Below are 25,522 nucleotides of genomic sequence, written 5' to 3'. Positions count from 1 at the left end.
TTTCATGGACCTCCCCGCTTCAATGAACTTCCCAAAGAGATTTTTTCAATAAACTTTATTGCATAATTTAAATCAGAACTAAAAGAGAACTGTAATTGAAAATGATTTCCTGTAATAAGATATTGTTGTAGAAACAGTTTGTTGTAAACATACTTGTAATAACCTCTATTAGTTTTACATTGCTTTAGGATAACTTCGTTGTTTAACATTTTCGTTAAAACAGGGTCCTGGTTGAAAATAGTTTTTCTGGTTTTGATAAGTTTTACCGTGAATAACATGCATATTTTACAAAAAATATAAATTTAAAGTTTTTTATGATACTATGCTAGCGCTTATTTAATAACTGTACGGCAGCAACACGCCAAGATGTGATCTTCAACGTTCGCTAGAAGTCAAGGACCCTTAAGTCAAGGACCCTTATGGCACTGAAAACAACCAAATGAAGAAACTACAATCATATCTTTATTAAAACAGATTTTGAATTAATGAAAGGGTATTCGAACCTGCTGCAAAGTTAGTTAGTTAGTTAGAGCGGCTAGTCTTGTTTGGCTAGTCTTGTTTCGTTTTCAACGCTCTGAGCCGCTCCAATAAGGGAGGGTGTGAGTGATGGTATGTGGAGAACCACTTGTCATTCACAGGGAACTGAAGATTATCCTCGTTCAGCTTGATCAGTGACGACTGCAGCTCTTTCGAATAACCGAGCGATTTGGCAAAGGCATCCGCTTGAAACTCGAAACGACGGCTAAGTAGAGTTAAACAGAAGCCAAGAAGCTGAAAAATAAGGCCAAATAATATCAGAGAGCATCCTTGAATAGTCTTTCACTAGGTAACCATTCAGGAATTGATTAGCAGAAATAAAGGAGACGAATCTGGGAGGCCAGAAGAGAAACTAGTGGCAATAGAAGGCTAAACAAACGTATAATTTTTCAAAAGGCATGACAAAAAGTAATTTCTTTCAATGGAATATCATATATTTTTCAAAAACCATTTGATTGACGTACATTTTTACAGTGTAAACGATTCTGAATCAAAGTTCTTAGTATATTGTTTTTGGTATTTGGATCATAACTGCATTTGAAATCTGATAGCAAAATCAGACTTGCAATGAAAAACCGAATAAATATTGTGTTTTTGGAGGCCAGTATGTTACATATAACCATCCTTGACCTCGAGAAACAGGTGCATACTTAGAAAACCTGGTTGACAGAATTAATCAAAAATTGTTTTGAAAGAGATGAATTACAAGAGCCATAGGCAGAGATAATACCATGATTAAAAACACTTACTTCGTGATAGGGCGAGAAGATAAACTGGAATATGATCAGTAATCCAATAAGGACTGGCTTAGAATCTGGAAAGCCAAAACTTGTGTAGAGAATATCCATGTCCATCAAAAGCCCAAACAGAAAGAAATCCAAGAACAGATTGACCTAACAGGAAAAAAAGAATTTAAAGAGCCATTTCCAATATTAGTATAAAATCAAAATCATAGATAAAATGAATGACAGGTTTCTTCTGCACCAAATCAGAAACAGACCTCTTTACATGTGAAAAAAACCTCTTTACAAAAAGATCAACAAAAATTCTTGCAGATCTGTTAACGGCAGAAGACATTTGACAGGCACGACAAAACAAAATGAGGGATGGTTAGCTTCAATAGTATAAAAGGAAATGAGGTAAGAATAGTTGATGGAAATAATGAGTTAAGATAATATCAAAGTTTAGAAGAGCGAGACATGGGATGGTTCCGCACGTGAAAAGGATTGAAGACACCTGGGTGAGAAAAGTGATGGAGATTGAGGTGGATGGAAAAAGTGCCAGAAGAAGACACACTCGACGGATGCACCGTCTGAGAGTGGCTCTTTATCCGGATGAACATAAAGACCGATATGGTGACAGGGGTTCTGAAAGAGCAAGAAGTGACAAATCGAGCCCTCTGGAGGTAAAAATACGGAGTCACGACACAGACAAATGCCTGGTCGAGGGAGAGAGTTCAATGACAGGACACTGCTTAAACGAAATTAACAAAAAACCTTCGAAATCGGCTAATTGATTCTCTCAAAGACTCGTCATAGATCAAGGTACTCTCGCAAAACATGAGAATGGTATCAAGTAAATGTCGGTAATATACAAATAAGACACCTTGTCGGGCGTGTGTCAAGACAAATGTTCACTTAAATAAATAAAGTGGTAAAATTACCTGGCCAATTATTAAATGCTTCAAGGTATGATTTAACTTCCAGTGACCAAGCTCATGGCCTAAAACTGCTAATATTTCTTCATTACTGCATCCCTTCCCGCTTTTCTCTTCCTTCTTTTCGTTCTCTTGTATTTTCGTATCTTCGTTTTGATATTCCTTTTTCACATCCGAATTCTCGTCTTCCTCATTGCCAGCCTCCTTTGCTTCTTCAACTTTCTCCTTTTCAAGCTCCTCTTTCTTTTTCAATTCTTCTTCTTTCTTTTCTTTTTCAAACGGGCTTTCTTTCAGCAAAGTATCAAACAGAACGATCCTTTTGTTTTTGAAAAACCCAAAGAAGTAGGCATTACTGTGCGCCGATCTTTTCGATCCTTCAACAACCAGAATTTTGGTCAGTGGAAAATCGATTGACGTGGCTAACTTTTCAATGGACGACCTAAGATCGCCTGCGGGCAGTTGGATGAATCGGTCAAACCAGGGGGCGATGTAATCGTGGTATATGGTCATCAAAAACTGTAATCATATAATATGCAATGAAAATCGTTTAAAGGGTATTGCGCGTAGCAGGGGTCAGTCGGGAGGCATAATACCACATGCAGAATAACCCTTACTCTCACGCCTTTTGAAATATGCTTGTTTTCTTCGCAAAAAGATGGCATTAGTGATGAAAATCATATCTTGCTCGTGATAATCTAGAGTTCAAGAGAACTCTACAAAAGGTTAAGCAAGACACTTGTGACTTTTAAAACTGCAGTCAAGGCCTCGAATATTTTCAGCGCTGGTTTTATTTGTGAAGCGGCGAATGAACGAAGCATATATTTTCTGAATCCAGGAATTTTATGATCCGCTGGCAGCGCATACATTCAGTAATCTACCGCTGACATTAGGACCAGCAAAGTCCAAAAAGAGATTGTCAGCATTGGTATATGAGACCGTATCAGCTCTCTTGAATGTTTGAAACTTTGGCTTTTTTAGTTGAATACTTCTGCTTTTAATTCTCTTAAAACCGGATGGCCAAGGAAGTAGCGAGATTTGTTTTCGAGAGTTTCGAATCGAAACATCTAACCAATATATCAACTTATTATTTCTAGTTAAATTTTACAAAATAATATTTGCAAAAATTCAAGAAAATTCGTGTTTTGGTATATTTTTACCATATGATATAAACCTTATCCGTTTTGAAACCTTATAAAACTTTTAACAAATAGGGCCGGGTTAACTTGTTTGTTTTATTTATCCTTTCGCTGTAAAATAATCATATCAAACAAAACGCTATTCTAATTTTTCAAAAAACTTCCACGACACCAATTCTACCATAAGACTTTTTAACTTACAATAAAAAATACACAAAAAATACACCAAACATTCCTTTCCAAATTCAGGTTTGAAATACAATTGGCTCCACGTTAAAAACATTTGCCTGCTAGACTTTTGTTGTGAAAACTTTCTTAGAAAAAGCGATATTTAAAAAAAGGCGCGAATTGCGTCATCCCCCAGATTCCAGCAGCATTCTACAATAACTTGGCTACATACTGCTGGATTTTCATCCTCGGAAGCTGAGAGGAGCAAAACTTCTTACCAAAGACACAGCTAGAGTAAATGCCCATGCATATACAAAGAAGTACGAACCGCCAACTCTCACGATCCAAATCAGGACAGCCGTTACAGGCAGTGAAATAACGCACGTTAAGATCAGCCTCTTTACCAGGTCCTTGAAGTAGAATCCCAGAGTCTGCAAAGGAGGCAAACACTGTAATATACATTGAACACATAAAAAGTACTGTGAAATGTATTAAGGTTAAACCCTCTTTTCACAAACCCCGTCTCTCGATAAGCCCTTCCTAAAAGACCCTCCCCTCATATTTCAAGCAATATCCTCGGCAAGGAAAAATGTGAGAAATTGGATTGAAGTTCATAGTATTCATCTAGCTTGACGGTCTGACCGTAGGACATTGCACATAGAATGTAGCAATTTGTTGATTCCTGTTTAAAAAAACATTACAAGCCTTATAGCATACAAAAAGGTAAAAACAAAAAGTAAAAAATTGTTTTATTTTACGTTCTTGTACTAAATACACCTTCCCATTCTAATAGGCCTCTCTAATAAACCCAAAAAGAAGTAAATAAGCCGGGGGCTTGACGGGGCTAATTTATCAAACCTTTTACGGTAGTCTCGATCTCAAATTGTCACAGAAGATTCCTAAGTTGTCATAAAACAATTGTGATTTTTGAAATCTTTCACCTTCCCACACTTTCACTTCAGCAGTTATTAGTTGCACACCTCTTTCCACGTGCGTCATTCAAACTACTCCCTAGTTTCACATCGTCACAAAGAAATTACTGGTTCTGCTTCTTACGATTCGATGGAAATAGATTTTCCTGTTTTTGTTTTTTGTTTTTAATGTAGTCCAAAGTTTTGTCTTGAGGGGATGATGACTATTGTGTGATAATATTGTGATGACTGTTGTGTGAAAGATATTTTGAAATGCAAAGACGTCTTATTCTCAAGATTGCTTTTACGTTTCTCTGTCGTTCGACCTCAATGTAAAACGTTTATATTTGTGTTAGTTGCATAACTTGTGGCATACGCTTGCGGTAGGCCAAAGAAACCTTAGAAGTCTGCAAATTTCTAGGAAAACAAGAGACAAATCAGTTTTGCAGCCAGCCTTCTTTTCAATTTTTGCTGCATTGAAGAGGTTTCAATATACGATTCCCTTTAGAATAAAAACAACCATTTTAGTGAGACATTTGAGACAAATCCAAGTTTCTGAAAAAACACTGTGAGCGATTGTCATAGACAGGGTAGTACTCGAACCAGCGACCTTGTACGTTATGGCTTGGCCTATCACCTGGTTCTGAAAAATTGAAATAAACTCAGAATTTCTTGAGAATGGAATGGGAAATTCTTGAAAAAGAAGAAAATTCAATTTTTCCTGTCATTTATTCAAAATTCTTTTGCAAACGTTTTCCGTGCATGTGCAGCTGGACTTCCACACTACACAATGTAATCTGCTCTTTAAGCCTGTCAAAATCAGTTTTAACTACAGGAAATGGCTCTCAGATTTACAATCAAAACTGCATAGCACTGGGTCAAGTCAAATTGCAAGGACATTTTGCCATGTTTTCTGGTATTTCATAGCTCTGTACAGTCTTTTTTAGTCAAATTTACTCCTAGTTGACATTTCTTAGTAGAACTTTTCAATATCTCTATTGTTTGACAAGACACCTGCTCGGCATTTTGCTTGATTATTTTTGGTTTCTACATGAATAAAAAAAATCAAAAGCACCATGTTCAGCAAAACCGAATGACATTGAGCAAATCAGAAAGAGCAGCTGAAGTTAAAAAATCCTAGAAACAGATGGATGTTTTTAGAACTACAACAAAATACGATGAACACCAGAGTACCAAACGCAGAACACATCAAGATTCACTATCTATAGGATTTGATTCTGCCTAATGCCTTTGGCAACCTTAACCCAAGAAACTTTTTAGATATTATTGAAATTGAAATTGAAGATGTTTGACTGCTGAGAAGTGATGTCAAGATGGAACTTCTAAAGCAATGGACCACCTCTGTTGGGCTACATTTCTTTAAGTTTACTGAGTGCTTCTGAAAGAGTGTTGTCTGGGCGTTACTTACTTGCTTATTAAAGCCATGACTCTCCTCTACAACAAAAGTTCCATACAGACTCCATGGTAGACTTGTTATGGTACTGTATATCAAACATAATACCATAAACATCATAGAGTGGGTTATCTGCGCAAAAGACAAACAGTAAATGACTAATAAAATATAAATATATATAATAACATGTATATCATAGATTGAAGAAAGTAAAACTACATGGTTTATCTCTACAAGCCTGTTTCGTGAGTAACTCACTCTTCAGGAGATATCAAACATAATCAAATAAATAAAATATCAAATAAAATATAATCAAATAAAATATCAAATAAAATAAAATATCAAATATCAAATAAAATATCAAATAAATAAAATAAGATATCAAATAAAATATAATAACATGTATATATATTGTATATATCATGTATATATCAAAGGACAGAATTGAACTCTAAATAATACAGAACCAAAGTATGTTACAACAGAGAGGAACATAAGTGCTATATATAAAATCTGAAAAGTCTAATAAGATAAGGTTATGTTGTTAAAAAACAAGAATTACTGTTTATTGCCCTGTTTTATTGAGCTGGATGCCATATAGACAGAGCGGTGCATGCAATTTCAGTTTCAATTGTTTTCATGCTCTCCTATATACAACAGAACGGTTTCAAGTTCCAATTTTGAGCTACATCTATCATGGTGGGGAGGGGACAGCTGCCTAATGATAACTATAAGCATGGAACACTGAGTTGTAATTTAAACTGTCCTGTTCTACAAATAAAATTTTGTTATAAAATATTTAAAAAACTACCCTGAAACCAAAATTTCCTTACAAACCAAATTTAAAAAACTGTCTATTGTGTTTTATGGACATCAAACAAATAGGTGGATCAGACTAAAACTATAGAATGTATGATATCATAGAATTATGTTATCAGAAATTTATGAGTTATGTTTGAGACAAGAATACTTGGACTAGCATATGTGCTGTGAAGTGGTGTGTTACATACCTCATATTCTGAACCAAATCCAAAGTTTCCAATAATGCTCCCAGCCAGTTCCCATAAAAATGGAATCCCACCAAACATCAGAATGAGCTAAAATGTGCACAGAAAAACTGCAATTAAAGTTTATATGCCCCATTATTTAAGTATGCTGTAGGTAATTTATTTATGACAAGTTTTTTATTTACTGCCTCTGCTTTCTATTGTTCTAAATCCATTTGTTCTGATTATTATTCATCAACTAAAGGATAATATTCAGCTTTTGTTATGGTGTGCTTGGTCGAGTTGTGCCTTATGCCCAAGTTTTTTAAAAATATTGCTTAGAAAAAAGGCAGCCCGATGCTGCGGTAATTTGGTCCAAGTTTTATTGCATACAAAGGTCCTCACAACAGATCTTCAGAGTGATAGGCTCGCACTTTATAATAATGGTGATCCATTGTGGTGGACCAGACTGGTGAAGCACATAACAATAGCTAAAAATATAGAAAAAATTTCTGGTTTTTCGTCGCCCTATTAGTTTCCCGCACATCAGTTAAAAAGATAACACATAATTTTAAAACTGGCATAAGCTTAAACACAGTTCTTGGTGTGTACCAACGCCTTCTTTAAAATTCTACTATACAACATATTGGATTCTCATTGTTGTTTTGCTTTGTTCCTGTCTATTATTAAATAAATATTTTTTGCCTCAAAATATTATACACACATCTTTGAATATTTTTTAAAAGCCCAGTTTACTACCAATCAAAACTTGGAATGTTATAAGGGAAACTAAATGGGAAGCAAATTGCAAACAATAGTGTTGGAGTAAAAAGTTCTCACACATGACACTTGCAAAAGTTGCAAGAAAAGTATGATAATTTGTCTGATGAACAAGACATGAGGACCCAGTTTATACCCAGGCCTCACGAGGAATAAAAAGCATGCAGGCTAAGAAAGACCCCTGCTGGTTTGGCTGCATGGCCTATTTAGCCCTTGCAGAATTTGTTGTTTATCTTTTTATATTTGAGTATATATAAGCCAAAAAATATATTACCTTGTCTACTTGTTAACATGATTTATCTTAAGAAGACAGTTCTTTTGTGTGCATTACTACTCCTTAAAATTACAAACACAGCTATAATGAGTAGTATTCAACGAAACTCATCTTTATTCCAAAAGAAAAAGAGCAGGACAATGTTATTTAAAAGGTAATGGGAGGGCAAAAACGAATTATTTCTGAAACTTTCTTAATTTTTCTCTGATTGCCCAGTTGCCGTTTCTTATAGTGTTTCTTTTAAAAAATGAGCGCATTCGTAACACAAATTTTGTACGACAATGTTGTGTAAAAATTATCATTCTTGCTATTATACGCTATCTGTTGTTCCTTTCCTGCACAACCATTTCCTATTCCATTGCTAGTTGTAACAGGTAATACTATTGTTTGTTAACATTTGATGTCAAAAGAAACAGAAATTTCCTTTTCATAATGATATTTATAAAAACCATATATCTCTTTGACTTTTCTCGATTAAAACATTTGAATCAAATGCTTGCAAAATTTGATACATTAGTATTAATCTGTTACTTGTTGGGCTCTTTCTCCGTGCAATGATTAAAGAGGCACTGACACAAATTTTTGCAGCCAAAGATTTCCACAATAATTAATGAGCCACAGGTTGGGGGCTCAAGGTATTCGAAAATATATTTTGTTTGCCGGTACCCCCTGTGGAAGTAAAGTTTTGAGATTTTAAAAATTGGGACATACATTTTTGATATCCTACTTCTTTTCTGGTCTGCTTCGCAGAAAAAAAGGTTTTGAAATCATTTGGCAGTTCTCAGTTGGGGCTTGTTGCCCTGACTAGTTCAACTGGTGGCTAATGTTTCTTTCCTTGGCTTGTAAAGGAAGATGGAGGATGTGATGGCCCGTTGTAATAGGGGTGTTAGTAAAAGATGCTTCTTCGGTTTTGTTGTCGTTATAAATGGGCAAATCTTGTTCCTGTGTTACCACATGCTCACCAGGGGCGGACACTTGATCAAATATTGGGGGGGCAAGCCTATTGTTTTAATAAGATGACATCACATGTTCCATTGTTCTAGAACAAAAGACCATTGTCCTCTAAAGTATTGGGGGCAGTCACCCCCCCTCGCCCCCCCAAGTGTCCGCCACTGATGCTCACACAATTTCTTGCACCTTAGCTTTCATCCAATTCATACCCCATATTTCTGCCCCTGTCTCATTTTACACAAAAATTTTGTTCCCACAAAGTACAAAATCTTTACATAAACCAACATCCAAGCATTCGGGATATCACTCAATGATTACAATTTTTGCATTAGTGCCTCTTAACGTGTTCTGCTCTTACACTACAAGGGAAGAAAATTAAATCATAAAATGCCAACTTACTGTTGCTTCGATTTGAGAATAAGTACTTGACATGAAGCCAAGCTTTGACTTATCAACTTCATATAATCTTGACTTTTCAAAGGTTTCTGTTTTCAAATGTGCTTTTAGTTCTGACGGAATTTCCTTGGTGTTCTTGTAAACTTGATACTGGAAATAAAGACAATTTGATAAAATACCTTCCCGAACAATATACAAATGCAAGCTTAGATGCAAAACTCAATAAACAAAAACTCAGAATTGTAGCTATAACATAGGTAGAAAATGATTAAAAGATAAAGAAGAAAAACATTTGCAGTACATGACATTTAAGGTGTTTGAAGCCAAACTGGAAGTTAGAGTAATTTGAAAGGATTCTGTAGTTGATAGGCCACATTGTATAGTAGATGTTAGTTACCAGGCACATTTGATACCTAGTCCAAGCATAAAGTTAAAGCCAATAGCTAGTAAGAGAGAGGTACAGGATCATTATTAGTTGCATAATCAAGAGCATTGATCTTCAAGCCTAGTTTTTTATATATCATAATCCATCTTTGATGATCCCTGATGCATAGTATCTCTGATGGTCTATGACTTCCCTGGAATTCAGCGATGGCCCCCAATAGTCAGGTCAGGGCAGAGGTGGATGCAGAAAAAAAGATGAAGTCACACATTAAATATACTCAGCAAGGGGTTTGGGGACCTCTCTCATGTTCAAGGGCAAAGCCATGATGGTAGCTCAGCCCCCAGGGAGCAGAGCAACTATGTCAACTTTGAAAGGAACAAACCCTAAAATTTTACCATGTCAATTATACTAAAGCTCTACATGTTCTGCTAAGCAAAAACATACAATGAAATGTATTGTATAGATGGAAATTTGCATCACATCACCATCTAATACATTTTGATCAATGAATGGGCTCAATCAAATGTCTTTCTCTTTGGGAGAGGACGTTGCAACACAATGGGTTCTAAGGGCTTGCAGTAGTTCTCAGGGTGGATTAGAGATCAGGGTGGATCTGGGGAAATTTTTTCAAAATTTTAGCCAGAAGGTTCAAATTGTTCAGTTTATCAAACATTTCTGCCTTTTAAAGGTTTTCTAAGTTCTCCAGCAATCCAACATGCAGTTGAAACAAAACATCTGGAGATCCAAAGTGTACACCCCTTCTATATTGGCAAATGAAGAAGATTATAAATCTTCTTCTCCACAACTGCCAACCTTATCCACGTTCTACCTCTGCAAGCTGTTGTGCAGCAAAGTAATCTAACAGAATAATTACAGCCTTTTCGTTGATTCATACGAATTAGTGGAATATCCTTGCTTTAGTGAAACTGGCCTCCCTTTTCCTAAGTTATTACATAATATTCTTGACCTATTGTTATTTTTGCTATGCTCATCAGGAAGCGTTGAGAAAGTCAAACGGTTTTTACTTTTGCCATGATCAGGGATGATCGCTGATGGTTTTCGATGGCACAGTTTTCAAATGTAAAATGTCTTGTTATATTTGATATGCTGATTAAACAGACGAGACGACAAGAACTCCTTAGAAGAGAGAGGGATGATCACTGTCTACAAAAAGTGCCCGTGTTTATGCGACATTCGTAGAAAATGTTGGCTGGGTCGTCTGCCGGAGGGGTTGTTGGCACTGCTGGAAAGGGTGCTCATTATAAGCAAGTTCCCCTAAACCTAGAGGTAGGTAGACAAAGGTGATATAAAAAGAAAGGCACATACCTGTCGAAATGCAAGGAGTAACTCCCAAACGAACATAACCCAAAGGAAAATTATTGTGGCTGAAAGAATCCATTCCATTGTGAGCAGTTGTTAAACCAAACTAAGTTAATCTGCACCTTCTTTTGATGAATTGACAGTCTTAGGCCAGGCCAAAGTGGACGCCATCTGTTGCCTCAGTTCCATGACGAGACACCTGTAAAGATATTTCCATTTCTGTTGCACGTTTCCATGTGTTTACCTGTATATGCTTCTTTCAGATTTTGATTCATAAGATAATATCAGTGGTGGCGCTAGGTTTCCTCCGACAAAGGGGCTAGCACTTCCGACGGAGGGGCTAATTTTTTTAGAGAACGATAGGGCTAGGGGGCGACAAGGAATTGTAAGGGTACTGGAGACCGAAGGCGAGCGTTGCGAGCCGAAAATTCGGGGGGTCCGGGGGTACTCCCCCGGGAAAATTTTGGTGGCTACACCCATTAGATTGGCTAAAAATGCTATCAAAATGGTGTAATCGTGTTTTTTACTACGTTTTTTGACATATTACTAAGGGCACGTTTGCCCCCTCCCTTGCCCCTCCTAGCAAAGGGCAGGAGGGGCGCTTGCCCCCCCGCGCCCCCCTTCTCCGGCGTCCCTGGAAATTTTTTTTGAAAGCTGCCTCTAGATAAGCTTAAAACTACTCTAAATCTTTACAACTCATCAAACGTTGCCAATTCAAGTAGGGCCTATCTTTGGAAAGTATGAATTTAAATAAAAAGCAACCAACTGAACTTAAGGAAAACTGGAACACAACGTAACTTTATAGGAACAGACCTAAGCGGTGGAATACGCACTTCTACATATCGAAAATTCAAGTCCAAGAATCAAAATTGTTTCACAGAGCAATTCTACGCTTCCTGAATTCTGATAACAGTCCTTTTAGAAATTTCTATTTCCGCCAAAACTTAAAAAATTCGCTCCGACAAAAAAAATTCAAGCATAATTTATCTTCCGACGGAGGGGCTAGCCTCCTCCGACGGGGGGGCTGTAGCCCCCCCTGCCCCCCCCTCTGGCGCCACCACTGGATAATATTTACTTTTCTTGTTAGCTTTTGTTTGCATGGATTTCACGGTCTTCGAAGCTTTAAACTAAACATACACTCTTTTTTTATAAGAACAATTTTATAAGAACACGAGCCTCAAAACTGGTCAAAAGTTAAGAACAAATTAAGAACAAGCTGAGGCTGAGCTTCTTCAAAATGCAATTTTGAACAACGTCTTTTCTCAAAATCGAGGATTTTTAGCGATGTGTGGGTGCTTTTTCGGTGAATATTCAAATTTGTCAGCAAATTAAGGCTGTCTCACTCACTTTGTTGGCAAATGAGGCCTAAACACCTCCTTAGAGCGAAAAAGCTAGCAATAGCACTGCTTACACCCTCTTAATTTAAGAACAAATTAAGAACAAATTAAGAACAATCCAGCCTCAGATTTTCGAAAAAATTAAGAACAGTCAGCCTGAACTGAAATTTACTGGTTCTTATAAAAAAAGAGTGTATTTTTTCAAAGAAAGACGTGGAAACTTAAGTCTAAATGGAGCCATCCCCATTGACCAATAAAACGTGTTAAAGTCTCACGCTTTAAAAAACCTTTATCGGATACTTCCTTAATTTTTTTACAATAACCTTACCCAAAGCTTAAACATATGGAATGTAGTAAGGAAAATATATCTGCATTGTATCGCAATAGATACAAAATCCCCCGGCACTTTACTCCTGCGAAATCAGCGTCGTTAAAGATGTAAGGCTGTGTATGCCACGGTTCTCTTGACATCAAAGCAACCCGTCCTATACTACTGTAGGTAGTAAATTCAATTCATGGTGCAAGCATAATGACGGCAGCAAATGTTTATTCAATCGCCTGTTGCATGTGCAAACTTTGCATCTTGTTTGTTTAGCCTCCATTTTCTAACCTCGTGTTTCATATGCAGCTAGGTTTCATTCCACAGACAGCTCTGGTGCCTTGGGCAGCAACATCCCAAAATAAGACGTAGGGGAACTGAGAGGGCTTCAACCAAAATTAATTCCTAAATTTAACTTAAAACTTTGCCTAACACAGGTAAAAAGGGCGATCCTCTCGTCACCTCAGTGATCTGGCTACATAGTACCTGTGTAATGTAACCAGCTTGCCCTGGAAAAGCCAACGTGCACAATGGTTTTTCCGAAGGTGAAAAGCTGAGAGATTTTTGTATGAGATGATATCCTCCCTAAATAGTTTTTCAAAAAATTCTCGTTTTCATCGTTTTTTAATATAGTTTTGCTTTGAAAATTATTTGAAAATTATAAGAGCTTAACAATTAACATTGAAGGGTCGCTTCAAAAAGCTTTTTTTGAATGGTAATATGTATTGGTTACATCTTGGTAAAGTGCCTTGGGTGGGCGACAGAGTCAGGGAGCCGCTGTAAAACAACTGGAGGGTTGTCGAATGGTCCGACCAGTTTTATGTATCCGATCACATCCAGAACAACCGTTTGCACAGGATCTGAACCGGAGCTTGATAAATTAACGAGCAAGGTAAAAACAGTAATGGGTTCGGAGGGCAACACAGGATCTCTCTTATTATGTAACGTACAATAAGTAACGTAGGCCCACCATTTAAGGCGACTGAAGATGATATGCAGTTCGGGTTACGGGATATCTGGTCTCACTCTAAGGCAATCAAAATCAACTTGAAAAGAACACAAAAAAAAATGGATGCAAAGTTTGTATTTAATGCAATGAAATAATACAAATGCTCTATGTACAGTTATGAGGTAAAAATATAATCTACGAGCTACTATCGCCACTTTGTGGCACCGAAGATAAAATTCCTTGACCCCTTAAATTCCAGAGACCAAACACAAGATTCAAAAGTAACAAACACGTTCCAAGAAGTAAAGTCACGTGGTACATTGCTATCCTGACAACTTCACTTTTTACTAATCTTTTTAGAAAATATTCCATGAACGCCAGCAAAGTCCACTGACCATCTAAGCAGTAACAAGGTATCATATTGAGTATGGCCAAGGCACCGGATAGTGAAGCGAAATATCTGGATACGTTATTAAGGAGGGAACATGAGACATAAACCGAAGCAGAAAATCAGATTCAAGTACGGTATACAAGCGGCACTGATTGGTCAACCTATACAGTCATGTGCTCGTGTTTCTGATTGGAATATTTCGATCCACAACTGGGTATATATATTTCTTAGCGTAGAGTTTTCGATCTATGTTCTGACGTTTTAAACTCCGAAGAGTGTCAGACGAAAAGCTTTAGTTTACTAAATGTTTGCTTTTTTCAAAGCCATTTACAACCAACCTTGTATACAGGGACTTCTTGTATGAGAACATTATCTTATACAAAATCTAGAAAGTTGGACAGAGTAGACACATTCTAAGTGTCATACTCATCGGTGGAATTCGGAAATCTACGTAACATGTCGGGAATCATGAGCCAAAAATCATCAATTCGAAATATTTTCCAGCTTTGTTACTTTAGGAAATGCTTGAACATGAAAAGCAATCTATTTAACAATCAAGGACTTGTAGAAACAGAAACACTCTCCAAGAAAAGGATACACAAGTAGTGTTTGAATGTAATCTGGAATGTCCAAGGGGATGAAACTGGACTTTGGTACGTAGTCACTCACAGAAACTAAAAAGAAATATGAAGAAGAACAAGATCAGCGACTAGGGTAAGCTCGTGATTCACTTTTCACAGCAACAATGACCATAAGTTTCAACTTTTTCTATATTCTTTTTCTTTATCTTCATCAATTCTTTTTTTATAATAGAATGCAAAATATCAAATGTTTTATCGAGGACTATCATAAGTTGCCATGTGATGGAATTTTCCATTTACGAAACGTATAACCAAAGTATCTAAGATTACGTTTATTTCAAATATGACAAATGAGAGCATATATTGGTGTACCAAGATATGGCCAACTCGTGCATAGCGACAAACGATTGAATTTCCTGGTACCAAAACTTTTGTCTGAGTGAGGCAATCATTTGCCGAGATTTGATGTTGAGATCCAACGAATATTTTCGACTCTTAGAGGCAGCCCCTGGTCAATCATCCACCTGTCCTGCATACATTGGGAAACAGATGGATGTGGATTTCATTGTCAATTCCATTTCCTATAACTGGCCTAATAAGGTCATATTTTGATAAATTCGTTTCCGAGTCCTTTGCACTGCGACGGAGGACCTGATCAATCGCAGAAAAAAAACAGCTCGTTTTCTCATTTAGAATTTCCAACACCCAAAAATAAAACTTTAGATGTTTGTAGCTTTAACTACGAAACATTCACGAAGACTGTAAATTGTAAAATTAATATAAAGCAGTTTCTAACACCTGGATGGACAATAGGCAAAGAAGGATAGGAGATTCTCAAAAAACATACCATGTGCTAATAGTTCGTAGGGGTTTCCAACGAAAAGCACATCCTGTCCCAGTGTGTGTGTTAACTTTAAAAACCTATTTTCTTTGCTGGTAAAGGGCACAACGCAAATCCCAGCCTTTGGGTCACTGCAGTCACTGTTTTTGTAGCAGGGGGAGTCGTTGACAACAAATTTTCTGGCGCGCAAACATGAGTGAGTCTAAAATGGAACCAAAGCAAAGTCTGAAATAGAGGCAAAGCTTGGGTTTATACATCATTGCGATTCTCACCTACTATACAAACTCCACCATTAATAGGAAAAAAGACCAAAATGACCATTTTTCTTTTTGGTATCAAAACTGTTTATCGCAAGCATGTCTCACTGCGATTAGTCTATTCGCAGTGAGAAGGGCAGTCTCATATAGTTACTGTTGGACTAAAGTTAATGTTACGTTTACTATGGGACTTAACGTTGAAATGGATAAAACTTTAGACCACAATAAGCCAGATATTATATTTTTTGAAAAACATAATATATTCAGTTTTGCCCTGTTTCAGATTTATAAAAAGATTATTGCGATCAAGACAGTCTTTTAAATTCCTCAGATCATGATTTAGGAATTTCCTTTGAGTTCTTTGCAACACAATATACAACAGTACCACCTACGTACAAGATTGTGTGGTCTTGAGGAGCACCTGATCAAAATCATTTATCATTAACTCAAAGAGGAGTGGACCTAGAATTGATCCTTGTGGTACACCACAATCTATATTTTCGCCATAAAATTGACATTCTCGTAAGAAACAAACTGCTTTCTATTGTAAAAATAGTCAGATATCCAGTCAAGTTCATCGCCTCGGATACCATAATGTGGTAACTTCTGAAGTAGTGTCACGTGGCATACAGAGTCAAAGGTCTTGCGAAAATTGATGCATACTACACCAGTGCAGAGCCCTTTGTCAATGTTTTGTCTTATCTCGTCTATTAGCAGAGTTACTGCGTACTGCAATGATCTTCCTTGACGAAACCCAAACTGATGTGGGCATAATAGCTTATTTGACTCAAGGTAATTTGACAGCTGGTCAAAGACGACCTTTTCCAGGGTTTTGGATAAAACGGGGGTAACTGTTATAGGTCTGTAATTATCTAAATTTGAGGGATCTCCTGATTTAAAGATTGGTGTTACTTTGCCAGATTTTTTTACTACAGTTGTGAACAGTGATGTTTGAAGACTTAAGTTGACTAGGTAGCACAGTGGCTTAGACAGCTCTCCAGCAGCATGCTTTGTCATTCTCAGTGGCGCATTACAAAGAGTTCTTAAAAGTTCAACGTCACTTATTTGCACAGGCCCACCGAGAGAGGGAGCACGAGGGAAAGTGGGCAATTGTCCTGGGTACGTCATGTTGGTATGATCATGTTGATATAAGAAACAATATGGTTGACCAGTAAGAAGAAACATGTCATTTATAGCTTGCATTATAAAACAAACTGGATCTTACCAGGACAGAATCGATTGTATGAGAAAAACAAAATTTTGAAGGGGAATCTTTTCCACAGCATTCGGGCTCGTGTCCATTCCAAGATAAATCTACAACAATGATGTGAAAATAAAAACATGCGCATAAGAACATTCACCTCAATCTACAAAGCAACCCGAGAAGGTTAAAATTTCCTTGGTATGGCAGAAAATTGGTTTTTTCTAGCAACAAAATGGCTAACTACATTTACTAAGATTAGAGTCTTTATCACAAAATGGTAAACCAAACAGTTATTTTGTTAGAAACTTCTGATCTTGTCGGCTACATTGTAAGAGGAAATATTTTCAAGCTGAAAAAAAAGATTTCTTTCCGTCGTTCTGAATCAAATTGTCAGTCTCTTTCAATAAGGTCATGCTACTTAAAAATGCATTTTTTGAGGAGAAGAGCAGAAAATCTTCAAAAAGTTTAATTAAGAACGCCTTTGACAAAAAAATAAAAAAGATAAGATTTCACATTCTGTTTTTTTTTTCAGTTCTAATGTCGTTATGCTATGCTCAGCGTTTATGAAAAATGAAATGCTTATTGGATTTTCAACAGAAAACCTAAATATCTTGCCCCTCCTGTGAATTTTCTGATCTGTGTTACTGTGCCTAAAATTCCCTCTCTAGAAACTTCGGCAAAATCAATGTTTGTCTCTCAAGCAGTCCTTAAAGGTTTCTCTTAGCCATGCTTAACAAAACCAAAAATCACTCAAAAACATGAGCCCTTACGCTGGGTTGACGTGTTTCTCCTGATAATGGCATTCATCGAATGGCAATATCCGAGATTTCCTTTCTGCGAAGCATCATTGACGCAGGTAACAAAACTAGGCACTGTTTTCACCAAGCAGCTGTTGATTGTAGTGATGACGCTGCCACGAGGTAATGTTTCAAAAACAACAGATTCCTGGCAAACAAGAGTTTTGAAGTAAACGATTTCATGACTAGTTAAGTTAAACTGCTTTATATAACTTTGATTAGTAGATAATACAGCATAGAAGCAAACCAAAACAAGGAGCGGTTTCTAGGCAACACAGTCATTCAAGTGGTATTTTGGGCACGTGTTGCGAACCTCAGACAAGTGAAAAACAGAGCAAATTGAGAGCAAAAGCACTAAAGTATCTGCATATCAATAATCAGAATCTCGTAAAACAAAAAACTAATTTCAAGATGATGAAGAGCCTCAAGAAAGATCACAATATGACTATGTCCGCATTTTATTCCTTTCAGTTCAACATTTAATTCCTAAACATTTTATTCCTAAATATCTTATTCCTTTCAGTCTTTTTAAGAAAAAATGTTGTGCTTGCGCATGGTTCTTTAACTTCTTTCATTAACCAAATTTGTGGTCTTTGATTACAAAACCACCATACTTTCAGGCTCTGGGGGCAAGGCATGGAAAGGGTGGAACTTGCATGGAGATCTTATATTTCTGCCATAGATGTAAAATACATTTAAAAGTGGGGCTACGTATAGGCAAACAGGGGCATTTCTGTGGACTGCAAATAGGCAATTTACAACTGTTTCTGCAAAATAGGGGGCACATGTCCCCTGTGCCCCTGGTCCTACTTCAAAGGTTTCTGCCATTTCCAAGTGGATGAAAAATCAGAATAATTACATCCTGATAGCAAATGAGATACATGAGACTAATAAGAAGGCGAGAAAGAAAATCCTGTCCTCGATACTTTCCACTAGAATCAGAGAAAGCCATTGTGCAAATCTCAATTCCAAAAAAGTACTCAACACAATTTCAAAACAACAAACTTTATACAAACCTTGTAAACATCCGATACAACAACTCCACCTTCAGTCGAATAAAACAGCAAATAGACGAATGGTAGTACAAAAAAAAGGCCTGCGGCAATCAACGCAGAGATGCAGTTGTGCCAGACGCCAGCACAGTAAATCCTCAGTTGGCGAAAGGCTGAAATCACTTGTAGATGGTCAGTCTGGAGTTCAACATATGCCCCGCAAAAAATTGGCAAAATGAACCAACCAAAGCCAAGAACACGGACATTTTCCCTGGAAAAGAAAAATTGTAAACGAGCACACTGTAAACAGGAATCATCATAAATGATGAAACATAATTCTCTTAGTGATTTCAGATTCAAATATTTTCAGCTATGCAACTGGGTTTGATCTGGCAACTTCAAAGTTTCAATTTAAATACATTACAAATCTCTCCATAACAAAGGTAATTTGCAATTGGCTAGCCTGGCTTTGAAAAGAAAAAAACTATTACAAGTACAAACAAAATGAAATAAGAAAGACAAAAAAGAAAAAAGTATATTCGTCTTTGTTTGTTTAAGAAGTTGTCAGTAGCAGAGATCATTAGAACTGAAGAAGTTCAGGATTATTCCAAGAATTGTTCCTGCGGCAGAAAATGTAATAGGTAGTACATATAGCTAAGTTGGGTAGTTTGGAGATCATGAAGCGGAGATGGTTCGGAATAGGAGCAGGAGAGACCACAGATACCTAGGGAACTGATAGAAAGATTAACAAACATGAAAATCAAAATGATGCCCGAGATACTAAAAAGACTATCCATTTATGACAAGAGGGACCATTTCATTATTGATGAAGAGCTTTGGCTGAATTATAGAGAATGTCTTGTGTTGAGGAATTTTTAATACCAAAGGTTGTGCGTTTGTCTACTCCTCTATGCAATGAATAAAGGTTTCAAATCCCAAATTAAATAAAAGGGGGCTGAGGCAATCACCTTGAATACTTCACGTTTAACACAAATAGCAGGGGTAACAAATTTATTTGATGAGGCCGTTCATATTTTACATTAAACAATGTGATGAGGCTGTTCTTTTATTCACAAGCTTTATCGATTATATGGCTCATCATTACACTGTATTCTAGTGTACCTGACATTTGATGGGTGAAACCCTTTTGAATTTGATGCTCGATGATACCATTATGTTTGTGGAAATCAAATAAAAAACCTCAAAGTCAAGAGATTTTTAGAGGGACCATTTGGAGAATGACAGGTCTTAAGTTTGAGGGTTCCTCAATACCTCCTTTTTTGTGTATCATAATAAAACTATAATTAAAATGTGAGTTTAGCTTAACAAAAAACAGAAAACAGCAATAAAGAAACTGATATACTGATATGATTTACTGATATTAGAGAAAATGTCCACAGAAAATTGGAAGAAAGGCTTTTTTAATTGATGATTTAAAGATTGCAAACCTTGCAGCTGCAATAGCATGGCCCATTTCATGCAGTGTTCCCCCAACAGCCAGGGTTATAAAGTAGTAAATTAAATGTTGCCATGGAATATTGACTCCAGGTATCTACAAAATCAAGGAAAATTTGTTACTAGATGGTAGATGTTGGCAATTTTGTGACTGAATAAGAAATATAGGCATATCGATTTCAAATCTTTTTCTAACATATTAATCAATGTTACTTTGACATTGCTTCCTTGTAAAAGATTTCAAAATACTTAAAGTCTCATTCTATTTACACACATTTTATTTGCATACCATATTTCCTCTGAAAGCACCCACTTTCTAAAAGCACCACCCCCCCCCCCCCTCCCACCCTGAAACCATCAATATCTTAAAAGAGTGCCTACCCTAAAAATGTGCCCTCCCAAAAAAGAATACTTAAATCTTTAAAAAATCTTAAATCTTGATTGTTAACAAACAGTAGAGGAAAAATATCAAACTTTTGTCATAACTTTCTTTTATATGTAAGTTCAAAATGGGAACTTTTTAAGCTTGTTAGCTCATCCTTTAAAACTTTTGCTTGTCTAGCATCCATCTTCATGGCATGAACCTTTCCTTGAACAATGAGACTAGCTTGTAGAGAGACAGGCAAAGCCTTCCATTTTTCAAAGCCATTTCAATGTTTTCTATTTGATTTGCAAATAGTAATTTTTGATGACAAACTAACTGAGTGAAATGAGGTAAAAATTTTGAAAGTGTCTACCTTTATCAAAGACTTGTGCACCCAGGGCCCTTTTAGAGGAAGTAGCGTTCTTGAAAATGCTTTTTAAAACATAGCTTCTTAATACCATCAACTACAAAATAACTTAAAAGCACTGATAATATCTACATAAGTTATTGAATGAAAAATACTTACAACAGGTGTCAGCATCTGTTCTGGTTTTTCTTCTGTCATGTTTTTATAAAGCATCTTACTAAGAATATACACTGAGAATACCATAGCAAAGCCACCAAATATCACACCTCCATTGAACCATAACTGCATTAAAGGTCCGTGGATTTTGCCAATTTGTTGGAACCATTTATTGAAATATTTTGTGTATGATTTAATTTGAAGAAATGATACAGTAATACCAGTCTTCTCCAGTAACTTTCTGTACTGAGCCACAAATCTTCTGGACTAAAATAAAATGAATTCAAAATAAAGAAATCAGAGCTTAATATAATAGTTTTATGAAAAGTCACTTTATAATCCCAAAAAGCAAAAGTAGATTACGAAAAAAATTACCACTTGGGCTGGCCAGCAAATTTTTTATGACTTCTTGCTAAAAAAATGAGTTTGTTGCCAAAGTAGTTTGTTGGTCTTCCCTTGATTGCTTTGTTACTTCAAGATTACTTCTCAGTGGGACCACATATTGGTAAGAAAGTATTGCAATTGCTTACATTTTCTAATAAGGACAAGGCAACATTTTTTGGGGGCCTGTGTAGAGGTACTGGATTGACTTTGCGTGTTAGGCCTTTACAATGAAATGTTAGCAATAAGAATTTCTACTTATTTGACACTAAGTTTCTTTCTATTTAAACCTAGCAACCGATAATTACCAAGTATTGTCTACGTCTTTCAATGCCAATTGCCAACTTGGGTTGAGTTGACGAAACTTGTCTTAGAAATAACTTACCGAAAGTATCCTGTCAGTCAAGAAGACAATTAACCAAAATACGATGACAAATACTATGCCAATGGTTGGAATCATCCTTGACAACCTTCTTGAACAATTCTGGCCTTGTCAACCTTTGGGCCTATGTCAGTCTCATTTGAAATTCAGCTCACAAAAAACCAAATGATCGCTAAATGAGCCTTGTCCCGGCATGTCATTTACGATCTTGATAAATTCCAGATAATTTTTTTAAGGTAAAACTATTATAAACAGCTTCCGTGTGAAGTTATTAACCATACAAATATAAAAAGAATCTTTTCTATTTTGCTTTTTTAAAACTGGCCTCTGAACAAAATCGAGGCTGAAAACAAAGGGCTCATGCAGGTGTCGCACGGAGTTGTTTACAATCACGTGAAAGTATAGAAAAATATCATACAAGGACACGAAAAAGCGTGATCCACAACCCCTTCTTTTTTTCTATAGTGAATCATTTTTTTTTTATTTTAAAATTATTTATGCACGGTAGCCCCGTCAGTCATGACTGATTTTCAGGGGCCGTGCCAAAAACTTTACAAATTAAAAAATCTACTAAAATTAATAACGGGAAAAGGAAACTAACATCGTTCTTAGGTGGAGAGGGGGGTGGCTGAACGCTACTGACGTTAGTGTTCCAAGACTTTTGGCAGTGATTATAGTTTCCACCTTCTTCATATTGTCGATCCATCGATACAGTTCAGCTTGGCTCCAGTTTGCGGTTTGCGGTCACCGAATTGTATGTATGCCTTGTCCTGGTCACAACAAAGTTAAAAAAGAAAATAAAGAAAAGGATAGGAAAATAAAGGAAAGAACAATTCTACAATGCAGCTACTAGCGCTGGTTTTCGGAAAGTAGGAAGCTAAAGTAAAAATGGAAAGATTCATCTTTTTATAAGTGAAGAAAAATGTTTGATAACTGATTATATCGAAAAATCAGAACTACTGAATTCCCACTTCAAAGCTATGATAAAATTTCCACTATATATTTGATGATTGTGGTCAGGCCAGTCGTAAAAAGAAGGCGTATGGGGGTGTGACAGACACCCCCTTTGAAAAAAGTATATTGCGAGAACGAGAAGTTTTTTGCCATGTAGGGGTACTTGGTCGACAAATTTGCAAACTTATTGGCAAATAATGACGGCTAAACCCCCTCTACCTATGCCCCTGGTTGAGGAACGCGGAATTTGGGGCGAAATTTGGAGGTCCACAAGGGTTTCATTTAGCCCTTGTGTTTTTCATTGTGTTTGATATACGACAATAAATATGTTACCTACCAAAGTCAACCTACAGTAAACTAGCAAAGTAAACTAGCAAAGTCATCTTACAAAACTAGCAAAAAAATTGATATTAGACTGAATGAGCCCGTCACGAGAAAACTGAGGTATGTACTAACGAAGCTCAAGAGTAGAAATGTTTCGAATTTGCGTTTAGTTTCATGAAAATTCTGGATTTCTTTTTTGGGACACAAACTTTTGGATGTCATCATGAGTGCTATGGACAGACAACATAGCATTACTGCAAATCTCATACAAAAGGTCGAGAATAGACTACTGACAAATGAAGAGGTTATTGAGAAAGTAACCTGGCATCCTGTAGACTAGATGTTTAACCTTTCTGGGTATGATTTATTGTGGAGCTTTGGTTAGAACTTTGAATGCGATGCAATTTGACAAAAAACGAATCCAAAGAAAAGGCATAACTTCCAAAGAGACTATCTAATATGGAGGAACATAGCTGACAGTAAAGATAAAGGAAATGGATTCCACCAAACTGCATATCAATTTTTATAAATCAGTTACCTTTTGCATCTAAAACTATTATAAAAAATAGATTTGTATTCAGGATTTTTGTAAATAATCTTTTTGTGGTAAAAAATCTAAAAATGGTAGACAGAAGGATTTTGCTTCCACCTTAGAACTCCATTGGTAACATTTTCAATAGGCAAGCGAAGCGGCACTGATCGGGCAACCTCGACAGTCATGTGCTTGCGTCTCTGATTGGCCTATTTCGATCCACAACTGGATATTAATAATTCCTAGCGTAGAGTTTTCGATCTATGTTCTGAAGTTTTCTACTCTGAAGAGTGTCAGACGAAAAGTTTAAGTATGTTCTAAAATATTTGCTTTTTTCAAATATATTCTAATATTCTAGATCTGTAAACTTTTATTCAAAGAGAGGAAATTTATTTATGATCAATCGTAAGATGGATGCAATATTGTTTGAGAACAATGTTTGAGAGCAAATAACAAGTATATTTTTTCTTATGTGTGTCAGCATAGCATCGCTGCTACTATTTGAAAGGCGTTGATTATAAGATTGTAAAGTTGAAATCAAGAGAAGGCAAACGAGGATACCTTTCCGAAAGCATTATTTCTTTCCAACACAAATTGACATTATTTTTAAAGACTTATCTGCAGATCTTTAGAAACTTAACAACAAATTCAGATTCCAAACAGCCATCGCTTTATAAAATACAAGCCAACTACTTTAGGATTTCAGAATACAATCTTAATTTAGATAATCATAAAGACACTTTTGAAAGAACGTGTCCATACGCTCTCAGAAACTAGCAACTATTGCGACATAAATTTTCAAATTATTATAGATGGTTTTTCAAAAAAAACTTATCCAAAGAGTTTATTACATTATTTAATGTGCTGGTAACAGACGTTTCAGAGGTTGATCAATTTCAAAAGAGCAAAAATTGACTTATAGAAAGCATCTTTGTGGCAGGTGAAAGAATTATCTACCCTAAAATGCTTTGGAAGTTTCTATTAGAGCGATTTTCTACGGGAAGCAAACCAATGATATTTGTTTACCAATAACTGTAACAAGTCTTTCATTGGAGAATGGCATGGAGACTTTCAAATTAAGAACAAAGCATCTAACGATGAGAGAATCTAAAATAACCTCGATATTCATTCGAGTTATCAAGCTTCCTTGCTTTTTGAGTTTATGTCATATCTCTGGGAGATACATTTGGAGAATAATTCTTCTTGAAGGCTGATTCTAGTTCTTGAAATCGCACCACTGTCTTTCCTCTTTGAAGCAGAAGTAAAGCTGTTCGCGCCTGCTAGAGATTGTCTTCTCCTTAGTGATTTTGCACTGGTACAGTTCTCTTTCTTTGTCTCCAATTCAAGTGATATTTTCGATGAATTTCTTGATGATAAGGCTAAGGACAGTGATTTCCTACGCAAGAGAAGATTTGCGATAGGCGGGTTAACGACGCCATTCTTCCTCGTGACGGATTCAATCTTTGAAACTGATTCAACTTCTCCATCTAGCTCTTTTGTATACATAGCGTCAACAAGAAGGTACTCTTTCGATGCATGTCTCTTACAAAGTTTCAAGTCTTTATGTAGCCGATTATTTCCTTGTTCCTCAGCGATACAGCCCATTTCTGGTACGGAATTTTGTCGAATTCTTTCTTTTCCCTCCTTTGTGTTCTTATCGACACCCTCTCCAACCCTAGCCCGACCGTTCAGCAAACGATTTTTTGCTACACCTTTTGTCGCTTCGCGGTAACCCTTGACTGGTGCCGAAAATCTTCTATAGTTTAACTGGCAACAAGAAGTTTCCCATTTTTTATCATCGCTAGTTTTAGCCAGAGACCATCTTGCAGAATCGCCACAACCTGTAGTCGGAACAATTCCATTCTTTCTACTAGACTTAAACTGTGTTTTACATGTTTTAGCATGCTGTTTTGAATTCTTATCATTAAGGTCATCCATTCTCCATCATTTTAAATCGACGGTCCAACCTTTATTCTTTCTTACCACTTGGATTCTCACAGTGCATCACAGCCCATGCAGAATCG

The 25,522-nt window shown here is 36.5% G+C and overlaps 2 protein-coding genes across 3 annotated transcripts; both read right to left on the bottom strand.

Moving 5' to 3' along the window:
• Positions 1-137: 137 nt before the first annotated feature.
• On the bottom strand, positions 138-11,123 carry LOC135685661 (CAAX prenyl protease 1 homolog). Of its 2 annotated transcripts, XM_089112707.1 has the most exons (9): positions 10,922-11,123; positions 9,214-9,360; positions 6,834-6,920; positions 5,839-5,955; positions 3,777-3,929; positions 2,201-2,710; positions 1,287-1,430; positions 513-771; positions 138-479 (listed from the first exon to the last, which is right to left on the bottom strand). In XM_089112707.1, exons 1-8 carry the CDS (start codon positions 10,997-10,999, stop codon positions 550-552), a joined length of 1,458 nt encoding a protein of 485 aa, XP_088968833.1. In that variant the 5' UTR covers positions 11,000-11,123; the 3' UTR covers positions 138-479; positions 513-549. The 2 variants fall into 2 exon arrangements, with proteins under 2 accessions (XP_088968833.1, XP_065057728.2); XM_065201656.2 differs by having other exon boundaries at positions 138-771.
• A 2,517-nt stretch (positions 11,124-13,640) lies between these two features.
• Positions 13,641-22,027, bottom strand: LOC135685655 (membrane-bound transcription factor site-2 protease). Its single transcript, XM_065201647.2, has 9 exons — positions 21,692-22,027; positions 20,929-21,192; positions 20,032-20,135; positions 18,608-18,854; positions 17,565-17,739; positions 16,816-16,904; positions 15,340-15,535; positions 14,510-14,585; positions 13,641-13,980 (listed from the first exon to the last, which is right to left on the bottom strand). Exons 1-9 carry the CDS (start codon positions 21,764-21,766, stop codon positions 13,716-13,718), a joined length of 1,491 nt encoding a protein of 496 aa, XP_065057719.2. The 5' UTR covers positions 21,767-22,027; the 3' UTR covers positions 13,641-13,715.
• Positions 22,028-25,522: the final 3,495 nt, after the last annotated feature.

Source organism: Rhopilema esculentum, chromosome 15 (genome assembly GCF_057945365.1).
Source record: "Rhopilema esculentum isolate cy_ngs chromosome 15, ASM5794536v1, whole genome shotgun sequence".
Classification (NCBI taxonomy): Eukaryota; Metazoa; Cnidaria; class Scyphozoa; order Rhizostomeae; family Rhizostomatidae; genus Rhopilema; species Rhopilema esculentum.
The sequence above is the reverse complement of the archived record's forward strand: the minus strand, read 5'-3'. Positions and strand labels throughout refer to the sequence as shown.

Excerpts from the sequence above, each read along its gene's own strand:
- LOC135685661 (XM_065201656.2), bottom strand. The coding sequence starts at position 10,999 with ATGGAATGGATTCTTTCAGCCACAATAATTTTCCTTTGGGTTATGTTC. Across the intron at positions 9,361-10,921 it reads TACTCCTTGCATTTCGACAG|TATCAAGTTTACAAGAACAC; the intron begins GTATGTGCCTTT and ends CTTTATTTCCAG. Across the intron at positions 3,930-5,838 it reads GTCATGGCTTTAATAAGCAA|ACTCTGGGATTCTACTTCAA; the intron begins GTAAGTAACGCC and ends CCTCCTTTGCAG.
- LOC135685655 (XM_065201647.2), bottom strand. The coding sequence starts at position 21,766 with ATGATTCCAACCATTGGCATAGTATTTGTCATCGTATTTTGGTTAATT. Across the intron at positions 14,586-15,339 it reads CTACGAACTATTAGCACATG|TTTCTGTGAGTGACTACGTA; the intron begins GTATGTTTTTTG and ends ATTTCTTTTTAG. Across the intron at positions 13,981-14,509 it reads TACATTCAAACACTACTTGT|ATATTTCGCTTCACTATCCG; the intron begins GTATCCTTTTCT and ends TAACGTATCCAG.